This window comes from Podarcis tiliguerta, assembly GCF_965153285.1.
Source record: "Podarcis tiliguerta genome assembly, chromosome: 8".
Lineage (NCBI taxonomy): Eukaryota > Metazoa > Chordata > Lepidosauria > Squamata > Lacertidae > Podarcis > Podarcis tiliguerta.
Window position 1 is genome coordinate 16,675,436 of NC_139541.1, and position 16,729 is coordinate 16,692,164.

At 49.1% G+C, this 16,729-nt stretch overlaps 1 protein-coding gene across 6 annotated transcripts in view; it reads right to left on the reverse strand.

The window, feature by feature from the left end:
• Positions 1-16,729, reverse strand: part of NOC2L (NOC2 like nucleolar associated transcriptional repressor) — a 120,551-nt gene that overhangs the window by 17,809 nt on the left and 86,013 nt on the right. For all 6 annotated transcript variants that reach the window (XR_014514462.1, XM_083453871.1, XM_083453868.1 and 3 more), the window contains 6 exons: positions 13,525-13,636; positions 7,716-7,829; positions 6,492-6,593; positions 2,900-3,043; positions 1,564-1,677; positions 619-763 (listed from right to left, as the gene is read on the reverse strand). Coding sequence is in view for 5 of the 6 variants with exons in the window: in XM_083453871.1 (XP_083309997.1) it covers positions 619-763; positions 1,564-1,677; positions 2,900-3,043; positions 6,492-6,593; positions 7,716-7,829; positions 13,525-13,636 (731 nt within the window). In the remaining variant the exon portion in view is untranslated. The remainder of the gene's footprint in view (positions 1-618; positions 764-1,563; positions 1,678-2,899; positions 3,044-6,491; positions 6,594-7,715; positions 7,830-13,524; positions 13,637-16,729) is intronic.

The following is a 16,729-nucleotide window of genomic DNA, read 5'->3' on the forward strand; positions in this document are numbered from 1 at the left end:
AAAAGCAACCAAGGTGCAAACTGCGGAAGAAATGCAGAACCGACTGCTCTTTTGAACGGCAGCAGTAGCAGAGACGCCCTTCTGGAATCTGCACGCAGGCTTGTGCTAAATCATAGAATCATAGAGTTGGAAGACACGACTGAGAGTCACCTAGTCCAACCCTCTGCAATGCAGGAAACCTGCCCACAGCTGTCCCTGGTTGGGCTCGAACTACCAACCTTCTGCTTAACAGCCAGGTGCACTGACCCATTGTGCCATGTGCAAACAGCCTCACCAAACGGCTAATAACAGGATCTCCCAATGCTCAGAGCCTTTTGCTTTCCCTTTGTATATTTCTGTGTTTATTTAGGGGGGGAAAAACATTTTAAAAAAATCCTTCCAAAACCAATTCTCACATATAGCCAGCAATTCCCAAATGCTAAAACACACCGGCAGCAAATGTCTAAAGGGATGCTCTTTTCCTAATTCCCTCGCAACTGCGAGTGGGGGGCTTTCCTGGTGTGCTCTGGCTGCTATAACTCCCGCTTTCAAGAGAACAAGACAACTGCAAACCCCTAGTGGCCAAAGGGGAGACTGCGGCTCTCCCCACCCACCCCAACTTCAAAGTCCCTGCTGTACCTTTGACAGACAGACCGCCAACAGCATCTTCCCCCTCTTCAGAGTCACTGTCCAGCTCAAAAAGGTCCTTGAACTCCCTCTTATCGTCCTCCTTCTCCTCGCCCGGCTTCTTCCGCTTGATTTCAGGTAGGTTCAGATCTTCCATCTGTGCCAGGAGAACAGAAAACTTTAGTCCTCCCCGTTTCAGTCAAAAGCATAAAGCAGCAGCATGACAGCCCATATAAATATATCCCTTGCCCTTTAACTGAAAAGAACTACACACACGATTAGGAGCCTATGGCAGGAGCCTATGACATTGTTGAATTCCATTTCCCATCAGCCCCGAGCAGCATGACCAATGGTCAGCGATGACGCAGCTGGCAGCCCAGCAATATCAGGGAAGGCCGTAGTCCTCCCCCCACTTGCATCCCTACACTAAAGGTTCCTGGAAGCTGAAAACCCCACCCAGAAAGGAGGCTCACTGTTATGTCTCTGCATGAGTGGCTGCTTGGGCTCTTTTTAAGATTACAATAGGGATGGCCCTCTAGTTGTTGTTGTTTTGGACCCTGGATTAAAGGCTCCAGGAAGCTGGAAGCACATTATTATGATTTATTAAAACAGGGAAGGAGAACCTGTGGCTCTCCAGATGTTGGCTGGACTCCAGCTTCCATCAGGCCCATGCCAGCACAGCTAATTGTTGGGGATGATGGGAGATGTGGTCCGGAAACATCTGGGAAGTTCTCAGGTTTCCCATCTCTGGCTCAGAAGGACACTGACAAGAATGATTCCATCTCCATTCTGTTCAAAGGGCATATTCCAGCCAGGCAAAATTACTCAAGGAGGGTGCGAATGAGGGCCAGGAAGGAGTGTGGTCTAGGAAGAGGTGTGTGGTCTGAGGATCAGAGAGAGAGGGCTGGGGGTCTGCATTTGGCCCCTGAGCCTCAGCTTCCCCCATCTGTGTCTTACCCGCTCTTTGCCGCTGATCTCCAGCTGAATCTCCTTCTCCCTCAGCTTCTTCCAATGCACATAATATGTCATCAGTGGAGTCCCTTCCTCTCTGACCTTTTTCTCCCATTGCTCCTGTCAAGGTAAGCAAGAAAATACCGTTGTCAACTGCAAGTGATTACCATCTTAAGAGCCAGCATGTGAGCCTATCTTCACCGCTTTCCCCTCCCCATCCCCCTGGAGGCAAGTCATAGTGTCTCCATTCCTATGCCCATTTTACAGTTGGTGCAGCTGAGGACTGAAGGGGAGAGGGCAGGCCTTTGCTCATTAGGATTCTAGGAGTCGTTCACACAGTCGTTTGGGCATCCCCATGATTCCTTGATATGCCAAAGGCCACTTTGATCCACTGGATTAGTGCAGCCAAGAGAAGTTTTCTCCCCCCCCCCCCAAGTCTAGCACAGCTGTAAGCCTAAAGGCCAACCATCTCAAAACCTTGTCAGCAGATGGAGGCTGTGTAAAAAGCTTTCTGTGTGTCAGCCCAAGTCAAACAGATCCTGCCACATCCTCGCTCAGAAACTGATCATCAGAGATAAATGGCCTCTGAACAAGAAAGCCCAGAAGCATTGGAATGGAGGAACCTCAAGTGTGGAACTCTTCTCCCCATGGAGATGCACCTAACAACTTCGCAGAACAACTTCTGCTACATGCCAAAGACATACCTTTTTACCCCAGCCTTTGACGGTCAAGGTATTTTGTTTTGTGGGAACCACCTCTTTTTGCTAAATTTACGCTGTTCTGTTGTTAAATGGTTTCATGCATTTTATACATACAAAGTACTTCTGGAGGATCACACAGCCCCCCCCCCATCCCTAAACTAGGCCATCACTTGCCTTTACTGCCACCTTCTAATGCAGGGGTGGGGAGCCTGTAAACCCCACCCCCCACCCCAGATTTTGCTGGACTCCCATCACCTGACCACTGAGCCATGCTGGCTGTGGGCTGACATAAGTCCAACAAGATCTGCAAGGCCACACAAGCTCTCCCCCCCCCCCCCGCAAGGCTGTGGTTACGACTGCCACAGAGGTCTCTAAATAATTTTATCATAAAGGCCAAAGATCGTAAGGGATTTCCACTGCGGCCTTAAAAAATATTAGTGGGCGTCATGAAACGAGAGCTCTGGGTTGTTGTTGTTTTTGTGGGCTGATCTCTTTTTCACAAGTCGACTCAAGCGAGAGTCGGCATCCACGCCCAGCCCTCCTCTTCCTTCCTGCCTTTGCGCGAGGCTCCGCCAAGCGGCAGTCAGAGCCCCTCTCCCGAGATGCTGAGCCAGAGAGAGAGAGAGAAAACAGAGACTCACCACAGCCTCCCGGTTAGCGACGCCAAAGGTGGCTTTCTGCCGCTTGCCGGTGATGTAGGCAGAGTTTTCCTGCAGCTTCTCCAAGAGCTGACGGATCGTCTTGCAGTAGTTGGCAACTTTGCACTCCTTCAGGAACGACCTCAGCTGCAGGAAAGGAAGGAGACATTCCACGAACTGATCCCATTAAGTTCCCCAACACTGCTCCTTACAACTTTATATTCCACAGTACGGCACAGCTGCCAAAAGAGCAGGAAAGTATGGAACGCAGGATCCCACAGGAAGCTGCCTTGTACAGAGTGAAGCCACCGCTCCGCCTGGCTCAATACCGTCTACACTGACTGGCAGCTGCTCTCTAGGGTTTCAAACAGGGAGTCTGCCAAGAATTGAACCAGGGACCTTCTGCAGGCTTTACCACTGAGTCACAGCCCTTCCCTTAAAGCATAGGAAGTTGCTTTATACTGAGCTGGGTCCATCTATTTCAGTATCATCTACACTGACTGGCAGCAGCTCTCTGGGGTTTCAGGCTGGGTTCTCTCCCAGCCCTACCTGGAAATGCCAGGAACTGAACCTGGAGAGCTACTGTAAGTCAGTGCAGAAAATACTGAACTAGATGGACCAATGGTCTGACTCAGTATAAAGGCAGCTTCCTACCCCTGCCTTACATGGCCCCAAGAAGGGGAGGGGGGGAACAGACCCCTGCCTCTCATTTCTAAGAAATTGCAGCTTGAGGTTTGAACTTTGTTCGAAGCCAGCCATTTGCATCTTTCGCTCCCCTGAATTGCCCCACTAGTCACTGGAATTTTGGGCTCAGAAACCCCCTGCCCCCTGAGCTGCACATCTAGACAAAGCATGGTATGCCCAGAGTCACCCCAAAATCATGGAATTCACTTGTGAGTGAGGACAGCATCACAACATCAGCGCATCATGCTACAGAAGGGAAGGAGAACCCGATATAGTGCTATGTTCCTTATAAACATGTTATTTGGAGTTAAGGGTACGGGGTTAGAGAGACCCAAATTTTCAGACCACAATCCACCAGGGCAGTTCTTCTGCACAAGCTCTATTGAAAGGATCAGGACCTGCGCAAGAGAAGTTTCCTTGGTACCTTATATGCCTTGTAGCCATAGTCCCCCAGCTTTTAAAATAAAAATAAAAATGGGAAGCTTAGAACAAAAAAAAGTTCATTTAGTCCAGAATCCTGTTGGGCAACCAGATGCCTCAATGAGAAGCCTGCAAACAGCACCTGAGCACAACATCAACTCTGCCCCCCTGCAATTGGCATTTATTTTATTCCTTTTTTTATTTGTTGCATTCATACCCCATCTCCCCCCCCCCCCCCACGGAGCTCAGGGCAGCTTACAACAGCTCTCCAGCTCATTAATCCCCACAACAACCCTGTGAGGTAGGTACAGCTGAGAAGTAGCAGCCGGCACAAGGTCACCCCACCATGAGCTTCATGGCCGAGTGGGGAATTGAAGCCTCATCTCTCAGGCCCTAGTCCAACACTCTAACCCAGAGCTTTCAAACTGTGTGTCACAACACATTAGTGCGTCGGCTGCAGTGCATAGGTGTCTCGCACAAAGACTCCCTACTCTCCTCCTGGGGCTGGAATGGGGTTAGTTTAACCTCCAGTTTGATAGTTAAAGCCACCCAAGTGAAGTAAATCGGTACCACTCCGGAGGGAAGGTAAACGGCGTTTCCGTGCGCTGCTCTGGTTCGCCAGAAGCGGCTCAGTCATGCTGGCCACATGACCCAGAAGCTGTACGCCGGCTCCCTCGGCCAGTAAAGTGAGATGAGCACCGCAACCCCAGAGTTGTCCACGACTGGACCTAATAGTCAGGGGTTCCTTTACCTTTACGTTAAGTGACCAGGGCCGGGGCATCTGGATCTGACCGCAACTGCCAAGCACTGGACACAGACACAGAACTTTGCTACACGCAAAGCCAGCTCAGCATCCAAATGAAGGGTCCCCCTCCCAAATTCTTTCCTTAAAACATTCTTTCTCCTTGCTTCCTTCCCACTTCCTCTCTCTCTCTCTCTGTCTCTCAGTCTTTTCCCCCAGGGCATACGGATGGGGATGAAGCTGGAAGCCTGCGTGTTCCTGCTAATTGCAAGCATCCCCCCTGGTTGCTCCAAACAGCCAGCCAGCTCAGATTATCCTCAGAGATTGAAGGAGGACAGGCAGCTGTTCCTTCCCTACGAACAACCTTCTGGGGCAAACGAGACCACCCCAGGGTCCCTGGGCAAAGGGTCCAGGGATTAAAAACCAAACATTCCCTCTCCTCTGCCCACTACAGCCTGATTCCCTAGAAGGTTGTAAAAGTCTCCTCTGGAGAGCCTTCCAGCCGCGTTTCACGAATGAGGCAGGCCAGGATGGGAGTCCAACCCCACGCCCAGAGGGAGGGGGCGCAGGGGGTGGAATTCCAGGAAAAGCAAAGCCCTGCAGAGGCGGAAAGGAAAGGCGTTCCCCCAACGGCACTGCTGCAGACAGGGCTCCCACCCAAGCAGAAAGGGAAGCAGTGAGGGCATTTTTAAAAACACGTCATTTTCAGAAAGGGCTGTAGCTCAGTGGTAGAGCATCTGCTTTGAATGCAGAAGGTCCCAGGTTCAATCCCCAGCATCTCCAAGTAGGGCTGGGAATGTCTCCTGCTTGAAACCCTGTCAGTCAAAGTAGGCAATTCTGAACCGGATGGCTGCTATTTAGAAGTGGACGCAGGGAGAAAATGCAACTTTTAAAAAAAATGTATTTAAATGAAAATTTCCACATGGAATTTGCATGTTTTGAAAAACTGCAAACTAAATCATTTACTTTGTTGGCGACAAGCCTAAATCCTCCTCAGAGCAGTCCCACTAAAATTAATGAACCAGATTCAGTCATGGCTATAGATTTCAATGGGTCTACTCTGAGTAGGATTGGGGCACAATCCTTAGTTATTTAGTTGTGGTTTTATAAACGGTAAACAACCAAACTTTCTTCAGTGCACAATAAAATGAAATAAGCTAAGATATAAAAGATTGACAAATTCAGCAAATTAAAGGTAACGGGTTGCATCCAATGCTAGTCCTACTCAGTGTAGCTCAATTAAAGTTAAGGGGTCTACTCTGAGTAAGACTTAATTGGGTCGCACCCCAATAAAACCACTTCTACAATTATTATTCTGTGGGAAGGGCTGTAGAACAGTGGCAGAGCACATGCTTTGCATGCAGAAGGTGTCAGATCCAGGCATGGCACCGAGTATCCCCTGTCTGAATCCTTGGGAGAGCTGCTGCCTGTCAGTGCAGACCTCACTGAGCTAGATAGACCAATGGTTTGACTCAGTATAAGGCTGCTTCCTATGTTCCTAGTGCAGAATTTGGGACTGACGGGTGAACAAATACAAAAGTGATGCAGACCAGAAATAGGGCACGTTTGCTCGCCGCTAATAACCAGACAACTTCCTGGATCAGCAAGACTTCTGTAGGTTGTCAAGTCTCTGCAGTATCATACACAGGGAACAAGCTCAGTCAGGATCCCCATTATAGAGGGGCAGGGCTAACCCAGAGAGAGAGGTGCCTTTTCACCCAAGGCTAGTTTTTTGACACCTGGACGCACCTGGAGAATAGTTGGGAGGGCGAGCTCCGGAAAACCGATTGTATAGGCCTGGCCGTGAAGATATTCCAGAATCAGGTCATATAGCTGGTCAATGAGTCCATCCTGTGTGTGAAAAAGCAGGAGGGAGGGGACTTGTTAGAAAGAGAGAGGAAAAGCAAGTGCTTGTATTCTGCTTTCCTTCCACCACTGAACTCGAGGCAAAGTATATGGCTTCTCCACCCAGGTGATCTCCCAGCCAGGCACTGAGTGGTAGGGAATCTGATTTGCATGCAGAAAACACAGCTTCAAGCTCCAGCTTCAAGCCTTAGCATCCCCCGGTGTGGCCAAGCATGTCCCCTGTCTGAAATCCTGGAGAACTGTTGCCATTCAAAGGCAGTTTTCTATGCACCCATTTCAAGGAGCGCTGAATTCAGAACCATGAGGACTGGGAACGTAATGCTCTTTTTAAAAGGAGGACCATAGTTCAGTCGCAAAGCACCACTCTGAGCTTCAACCTCGAGCATCACCAGTTATCAATGATCAATCAGGTAATGGAGAGCCGCATCTGATGAAAGGAGACCGTGGCGGCTGTGGTGCTTAAACTACAGTTCCCATCATGCCTGTTCAATACTGTGCTGGTTGGGGCTGATGGGTGTTGGGAGTCCAACAACACTGGGATGGGGCATCAGACGGGTGACCTCCCAAGACCCTCTGCCCAGTTCAGCTCTTTTATAACGAAGGACACCTGCACCTTTCATACAGCTGGCCAAATCACAGAGTCCAGACGTTGCATATATAATGACTCATATTAATTACTTCTGGTGATGCTTAATTAGACTTGGTTTCATAATTAATTAGGTGGTGCAGACGGGCTTACGGTTAAGTCGTATTCACTGCCCGCAGGGTGTCCCCCCAATTCTAATTCTATAGTACTCAAACTAAAAATTTTACTAGAGAACTGCAGCTCAGTGGTACAGCATCTGCTTCGCATGCAGAAGGTCTCAGGTTCAATCCTTGGCACCTCCAGGCAGGGCTGGGGAAGAATCATTATCTCCCCCCCACCCCCCACCCCCAAATCCTTCTGCTTCTACTTATTTGAACATTTCTTTGAAGGGCAGACTATAAATAACCACGCAAGCAAATATGGAAGATTAGGATTTCATAAATTGGGCATTTCAAAAGCTGCTATTCCGAAAAGCCAGAGGCTGGACCACGCCATCTCTGCCTCCAAAGCCCGCCCCTTACCCGGAAAGCCTTCTCCTGAAGATTGGCATTGGAGAGCTTCAAGATAACGGAGAAGTTGATGGGTTTTGAACTCATGCGTCCTGGTTTCTTGTTGAAGTCTACCTGCTGGAAAACCTATGAGATAAAAAGACACAATCTAGTATTTACTATTTGCTCAGGAAGGAATTTGGTGTCATGCTATTATAATCGTTCTGATGGCACAATGATTTCTACTTGTCAGGTAGAACAATTCTCCTCTCTCACCTCCACCCCCTTTGCTGTCCTGGGACTCTCCTGAAGCTCCAGAGGGGATTTGGGAGATATTGGGGGGGGGGAATGCCAGGGGGGGTGAGAAAGCCCCATTGTATTACCAAGAATCTTCCCCTAGCAAACCGGGTTAACTGAACCCACCGTTCAAAGCTGTTGGTGTACACGCCATTTTAGAGAATGTCAAAGTTCCTGTGGGTACAATTTTCGCCCCTCACCCAACTTCCTGAAAGCTCCCCTGCTACCACCCAGGGGTGAGCCAGAAGCGGCATTCACACATTACAGGAAGCCAAAACCTCCGGCTCTGGGGCGAGTGAGTAAACATTGCAGTTTAGTGCAATGCCTGAACCTGGCTCGCCAGCCAGACTTAAGGCAAGGTTTTGCTTGCCTTAAGGGTCGTTAAAGAGAAAAAGCAAAGAATCACGCTGCACAAGCAGAAGGCCAACTAAATCAAAGCTCTTGGCTACGAGATGAAGCAGGGTCAATGCTCTGTAATTTTCACTGACCTTCTCAATGACCCTGTGAGGCTGGGAAGTGACAGAGAAAACAGGTGCCCTTCTCCCAAAGCCACCCTGGTGAGGTCTATGGCAGAGAAAGGATCTGAAGAAATACTTTAGATGCGATGAAAGGCTTGCTGTGGTTAGAGCACCATCTCTAGGTAGGGCTGGGGAATGTCCCCTGCCTGAAACCCCCCTGCAGAATTGTTGGCAGTCAGTGCAATGAACCCTGTGCTAGATGGGCCAGTGGTCTGACTCTGTATAAGGCAGCTTTCCTATATTATTCCCGTCCCCTAAACCCAGCCATTTCAAACAAATGAATCAAACCCCAAACAACACAGATAGTGCTGTATCATAAACTCCTTTTCAAGCCTCCCTTAAATTTCAGAAGCAGTTTGATACCTAGCACTGTGTGTGTGTGTGTGTGCGTGTGAGAGAGAGAGAGAGAGAGAGAGAGAGAGAGAGAACACAAGCAGCAGCCCAAATCTGCCCCCCCCCCCCGCCAGAGTTCAATAAGGTAAACTGCGGAGGGTACACAGATGTTGGGTCTTCCTTTGCCGTGCAACACCTGGTGGAACAATATTCCACCACCCCTCCATCTTCCAGAATCACTATTCATTCCCTTTTCCATGTCCTGGGCCTCTCTTTCTCTCCCACCCCCCACCCTTGGAGTCCAAGCAAAGGGGCCCTTACACATCCATCAGCGACCCACCATTTAAAGAGTCAGCTGAGTGCATTTGCGTCTCTGCTCTTGTGACTCTCTGAGCTTACCAGTTAACCTTCCTTATTCCTCCATCCCCCCCTTAAACACACACCCAAGGAGTGCGGTGGGGGAAAGAGATGGAGTTTAGATTGTCAGAGCAGCCTTGCCCCCTATGGGGAGGTGGGAGGAGCAGGCGAGTTAGAAGGGAGAGAGACATGGGGGAAAGTTTTCCCACCTTAATTTACACAAACTTGCCTTCCTGTATTAAGTGTCTGAACAAGGGCTACTGCGGGGGACAAACTTCTGTGTGAACTGATTCTTTAAGTATGCATTGTTATTGTTTTACTGTATTTATGTACACACAGAGAGTGTTTTTATCATTTTTAAAAAATGCAATCATTTTTTTTTTTCAATTTTAAAATATTTCTGTTTCACGTATGCTTTTATTATATAGCAAATCACTCCAGGAAGCAATCCCTAAATGGAAATAAATAAATAAAATCAGCTTCCCAAGTGCCGCCAAAGAATAAGGAATGCCCTCCAGCATCCTCTTAAACATAAGCAGAGCCGGAATAATAAAATAATAGCAATCATTAGCTGTAAAGTAGAGCCGAATCTCAATCTCCTTTCAAGTAGGACTGAATCCCAGCAAGGACCCACCTTGTTTTGTTTCTTCTGATTGTTAGTTGTTCTAAACAGTTTTTAATACTGTAATTTAAAGTCGTCAATCCCTGCTGGGACCTTAGAGCGAAAGTCAGGGGGTAAATAATTGACAGCAGAAGCTTTGAGCACAGTTCTATCCTAATAATAGCAATAATAATAAAACTTTTAAGTAGAGCCAAATTCTACGATTCTATGAAATCCTCTGAAAAAGAATAAGAATAAACAGTAAGACCCCCCCTTCCCCCGGCCTTGCCCCCTACCCTATACACTGAGACCCTTCCAGAGGCCCACTCAACCTCTCCTGAAACATGTCTCACCCCTCAAGAGAGGAGAGGGAAGGGAGAAGCCGCCAGTCTGGGGGGGGGGGGAGCAGGGCAGGTGCTCTTCGCGCCAGAGCAGCCAAGGCGGCTGTCAAGGCCCATCACTGACATGACTCTTATCTCCGGTGGCAGGAGCCAGGGGAATTCCAGCACCTGGAGGGGCGGCAGGAGACGTGCAGGCTGTCAGCGGCGGGTGGTGACAAGGGCACGGGGAAAGCAGAAAGGGGGGGGGGAGCACAGTTAAGAGAAAAGAGGAGCCGCAGAAGGCCCCTTTCCCTGCTGTTACTTTAGGATGAGAGCAGCAGGGAGGGGAGAGTAATTGCATCCTTTGTCACGCAAAGCACACGCCAGGATTCCGGAGAAATTCATTTGAACGGTGGAAATAAGGTGACCTCAGAAGATGGGGCTGGATCTTAGGAACATACCAGGCCTGTCTAAATAAAAAAGAATGGTCACAACACACACATCCTGCCCCTGGACAACGTAAGTCCTTGCATGGAGAAAACTAGCACTTCAGGGTTCTGCAGTGGTGATCTCTTTGGTGTGCCATTTTCGACACGTTGCAAGTTTTGTTTCTGAAAGGGAGGAGGGAATCAAATACATGAACACAATAACATAGGAAGCTGCCTATACCGAGTCAGACAGTGGGTCCATCTAGCTCAGTATTGTCTGCGCTGACTGGCAGCCACTCTCCAGTGTTTTAGGCCGAGGCCTCTCTCAGCCCTACCTGAGAGTCAGCCTGCGATCATCATTTGCATGTAGAGCATATGCTCTGAACTCAGGACCTCGCCTACGACACAGGTGCTTAACTTCTGGGGAAGTGGGGGATGCTGGCTCATCTTCAGTGGCCTAGTCACTCCCCACCCCCCAACCTGCGAATCTTAGACAAGAACAGCTCACAGGCTGCTGTGGGGACAACAGCTCAGACGCCTAAACTACCTCACATTGCTATTGTCAGGACAGCATGATCCTACTCAGAGTAGACCCACTGGAATAAATGGACGTGACTAATCCTGGTCCATTGATTTCAATAGGTATGCTCCTGAGCAAAACTAAGCTGGATGAATGTGTGTGTGTGTCTCTATATATTGTTGTTTAGTCGTTTAGTTGTGTCCGACTCTTTGTGACCCCATGGACCAGAGCACGCCAGGCACTCCTGTCTTCCACTGCCTCCCGCAGCTTGGTCAAACTCATGTTTGCAGCTTCAAGAACACTGTCCAACCATCTATATTTATATATCTACCTATCTATATCTCTATCTCTATCTATCTTCTCACAAAAATACTGGAACCAGAAGACTGAAAGGAAGTTCCGCATTTTGAGAAGCTTATTCCCACACAAACTTCCTTCTTATAAAGGGGCTGCTTGTCTTCGGCGAAGAGTCATGAACCAAGACCTTCCCAACGCAGGCGCTCAGTCCGTGTGCGCCGTCCCCACCCGCCGTGGGCGAGCTGCCTGTTGCATGAGCCCAGCGCCATCGGATGTGGTCGCTGGCGGAAGCCAGGAGGAAAAGCACGCTGAGACCACGGGGGCGGCTGGGCTGATATATGTGGCTTGCCACGAGGGAGGAGGCGTCGCCGCTGGGACCCTGTTATCTACCGGAGGTTGAGGGCTGGGAGCTCAGCAGCGCAAGCGGGGAGCGAGAAGGAGGAAGGAAACAGATGCACGGAGGGGAGCAGCCAAGAAGCTGCAAGGGGTCCGGGAGAGAGAGAGAGAGAAAGAGGGAGAGGAAGAGTGCGGGGGGGGGGGGCCTCGCTGGCTGCTGCAGGCGGAAAGGATGTGGTTAACAAACGGACGTTTGCAACGACATAAAAAAATAACCACAGGAGGGTTCTCGCTTCCCAGCAAACCACGGTGGCTTGGCTAATTCCCAGGCAACGGCCTCTCCCCAAACCACCACCCCTCCCCGCCCCAAACTTCGCACCGTCTGCCATTTCTCCTTTTCCTTCCCACCCTCCCCTTTCAAGGAGCACAAATAGCCAGATGCCGGGGGAATAGCAAAGCAGGACAGTGTGTGGAGGGGGCCCCATAATGAATGCAAGCAACAAATCCTGCACAGAGGTTGCTACACAGCTGAGTTACGCTGTAGGATTTGCTCCCAAGTCCGCATTCGCAATCCATGTTTAAATCACTGCGATACCACTGGTGACAGTTGTGGCTTCTTCCCACCCCCCAAATAATTCTGGGAACTGTAGCTTGTTAAGGGTGCAGAGGGTTGTTGGAAGATTCTCTACTCCCACCCACCCACACAAACTGTGCAGTTTTCACAGGGAATTCTGGGAACTATAGTTCTGTGGGTGGGGATTGGGGGGGGGGAGGTCTCCTAACTACTCGCAGAACCTTTTAATGTTCTACAGCTCCCATAGTTCTTTGGGGCAAGCATTGGCTGCTTAAAATGGTATCACAGCACTTTTTATATATGGTGTAAATGTGGCCCCACACGATGCAGTTCTCAAGAGGCAGCTTGCAGCTCAAATTTGGGGAAGGGGGCAGATTCCTAGGGGATGCGCAAAATTTGTCCCAAATGTGGAGGGCAGCATAGCAGCCGCCTTCAGCACAACCCCTTGGGTCCGGTTACCAAGCCCAACTAACTGAAATAACTGCAAAGCAAAACTTAAGAGAGGGAGCCATTCTGGACCTGTAAGAATCGACATTACAGCTAAACCTTTATCAGGCCAACAACATTTCAAAACAGTGTGCAAGCTTTGGAGTCCTCCAGAACTCTTCATCGCCAGGCCAGATGGCTGCTGCTTTGGTACCAAGCCAAGTTTAAGCTTTTGCTGTTAACATAGAAAACCCTAAACAAGACTGTTCTATGCATTTAAAGCTGTATCGTACCACTTTGAACAGTCACAGCGTCCTCCCAAAGGATTCTGGGGACTGCGATTTGTTAAGAGTGCTGAGAGTTGCTAGGAGACTCCTATTCCCCTGGCAGAGCTTCAATTCCCCGAGTGGTTTTCTCAGTCAGTCCCTCTCTTCCCAGGGAATTGCAGCTCTGTGAGAGGAACGGGGTCTCCCAACAACTCTCAGCACCTCCTTTACAAGATTACAGTTCCCATGATCCTTTGGGGGAAAACATAACGGTTTAAAGATTACAGTTCCCATGATCCTTTGGGGGAAGACATAATGGTTTAAAGCGGTGCGATGCCGATTTAAGTGGATATTGCAGGCGGAGCCCAACTTGGGAGCAGTTTGTCCAAAAGACCAGCCTGCACACTGAAATCCACGGAGGACGCTGTCTTGGTAGCAGAGACCCTGGTGGTCCACCCTGTGCCCACCTGGAAGAGGTCCTGAACACACAGGAAGCTGCTCCTGAACACACAGGAAGCTGCTTTAGATTTTATTACTGCGCCATGCACACTGATGAAAAGAGCACTCACCTCCAAGATAAAGGGCAAGACAGGAATGAATGTCCGAGTGCTCTCCGACAGCAGGGTCAGGGCCCGGGCGCAGTGCATGCGCAGGGGGTAGAAGCGAGCTGTGGGCACCAGCCTTGCAGGGAGAGAAAGAGGAGAATGGTCGTCAGCCACAGAATCAAAACTCTAAATCGTGCTATAGAGGTTTCTGCCATGAGAGCCAAACCTGAGAACTGATTTGTTGGCAGAACAGCTGCACATGCATTTCTACAGGCCTTCTAATGCACACTTTGTCCACCAGCAGCAGCAGGACAAGGCAAAGGAACAGCAAGAATGGATGAACATAAGCAAAATGCAGTTTTGCATTTACTTCGGTTTGATTTGAGCCAGGGATGAACACTAAAGAGTTGAAAGCATGGCTTGAAAGTCCATGAGACAGAAACTAAGCTAATAAGGCCTCAGCCACTGATTTTTATTTCTTTACAGCAAGGGTGGGTAGAGAGCCTTTAGCTCTCCAGAAGTTGTCGGGACTCCCACATCCCTTCAACCCCAGGCAATATGGCCAACAGTCAGGGATGATGGGAGATGGGGTCCAACAGCATTAGGGGGACTAGAAGTTCCCCAAACCTGGACTAGAGGCTTCTGGGAGTAGGAAGTACTGCTCAGAAAAGTGGCTCCCTGTTACATCTCTGCACGAGTTTCTGCTCTGGATTTTATTAAACTGGAAATGCAACATTTCCTTTTTATTATTATGACATCTATATATAGCAGCTATGTATATAAAAACAGCTGAAATTACTGCATATATAAAAGTAGTGCTTAAAAAACAATTATAAATATTAGAACTGATTAAAAACTACACCAGCCTATAAAGTAAAATCCATGCAAGTCCAAAGCAGATTTCAAAAAAGTTTTTAGCAGATGGGTTGAAATACAAATGTCCTTAGCAGGCATCAGAAAAGGCAACAGAGAAGGTGCCTCCCTGTAGTCTCTCTGCACGAGTGGCTGATCTGAAGACTTGTAAAAACAGGGATGGGGGAACCTGTGGCTCTCCAAGCATTACTGGACTTCAACTCCCATCAACCCCAAGTAGCATGGCCAATGGCCAGGGATGATGGGAACTGGGAGCCTAACAACATCTGGAATGTCAAGAGCAGGCATTAGGCAAAGTACAACTCCCATCATCCCTGACCACTGGTCCTGTTGGCTAGGGATGACGGGAGTTGTAGTCCCAAAACATCTGGAGTTTGCCTATGCCTGGTCAAGAGGTTCCCCATTCCTGGTACAATCAGGGACAGAGTTCAAGGGTCGCCATCCCAGAACAACTGCTCCGCTTAAAAAAACGGAGAGATCTACAGGAACTCACACCTTTCTTCCTGCTTCTACACCCTCTGCAAGTCCTTCCCACTTTTCAAAGTCATTCCCTGATCACAGCTCTTGTTCTGAGAAGCAAATCACATCACACTGCTCCCCACTCCCACCCCCACAAAACGGCAACGGCGACTGCTGAGATTGTAAAAACCAACGAGGGCGAGAAACTGCATCAGCCGCACCATATAAATCACACACCACCCCTTCACCCTCACCCCCACCCACCAAATAGTGAAATAATTATCACTGGATCCATTATGGAAATAAATCTACTTTCCCGCCCCCCGAGACCTGGCAACCGGCGAAAGCGATGACGAAAACCTTCTACAGGAATTAATTGATTGGGGGATAAACCTGTTAAAAGGTATAGATTTACTGTAAACCAAGGCCATTAATTTCAGAGAGCGAGGCAAGGCGACAGCCGGCTTAAAAACTTCCCAGCGGCGAGGGACAGGCCTGGAATGAAGTATGTGCCAGGAGAGTTTGTCGCCGGACCAGCTGACCGGTGAGCCGCGAGACAGGAAAAGGCTGGAGTACGAGATAGGTGGTTGCCTGAGGAACACAGAAGCTGCCTTCTATCGACTTGGACAACTAGCTCAGTATTGTCCACACTGACTGGCAGCTGCTCTCCAGGGTTTCCGGCCTGGAATCTTTTGTAGCCCAATCTAGAGATGAAGGGGATTGAACCTGGAACCTTCGCCTTACAAGGCAGATGCTCTTCCACTGAGCTACAGTCCTTCTTTTAATACATGGGAAGCTGTCTTCTACTCAAACCATTGATCCATCTAGCCCAGTGCTTTCCAAACTTGGGTCTCCAGCTGTTGCCGGACTACAACTCACATCAGCCCTAGCTAGAAGACCAGTGGTCAGGGATGATGGGTATTGTAATCCAAAAGCAGATGGAGACCCAAGTTTGGGAAACACTGGGCTAGCCTACTGTGACTCACAGAGACAGTGTGGCATAGTGGTTAAGAGTGTCGGACTAGGACATGGGTAGGCAAACTAAGGGCTGGTGGCTGGATTCGGCCCAATCGCCTTTTAAATCCAGCCCGCGGACAGTACGGGAATCAGCGTGTTTTTACATGAGTAGAATGTGTCCTTTTATGTAAAATGCATCCTTGGGTTATTTGTGGGGCCTGTCTGGTGTTTTTACATGGGTAGAATGCATGCTTTTATTTAAAATTCATCTCTGGGTTATTTGTGGGGCCTGCCTGGTGTTTTTACATGGGTAGAATGCGTGCTTTTATTTAAAATGCATCTCTGGGTTGTTTGTGGGGCCTGCCTGGTGTTTTTACATGGGTAGAATGCATGCTTTTATTTAAAATGCATCTCTGGGTTGTTTGTGGGGCACAGGAATTTGTTCATCCCCCCCCTTCAAAATATAGTCCTGAGGGACAGTGGACCGCCCCCCTGCTGAAAAAGTTTGCTGACCCCTGGGCTAGGACCTGGGAGACCAGGGTTCAAATCCCCGCTCAGTCTTGAAGTTCACTGGCTGGCCTTGGGCCAGTCACAATCTCTCAGCTGAACCTACCTCACAGGGTAGTTGTGAGGGAGAGAACCTTGTACGCCACTTTGAAGCTCTTTGAGAAAAAGGTGGGATATAAATGCAAATAAATAAATAAATAAATAAATTTCCAGGTAGGGTTGGATATGGCTGCTGTCTAAAACCCTGGAGAGCCTGTCTGTGTCGACAACACTGAGCTAGCTAGACCAATGGTCTGGCTCAGTATAAAGGGAGCTTCCTGTGTTCCTCGTTGGCATCTGCCAAGCCATGATACACCTTCTATATACACAGAACCCGCAAAGCATAAATGTTTATCCGCTGCCAGCCAGTGTAGGCAACACTAAGCTCCCTACA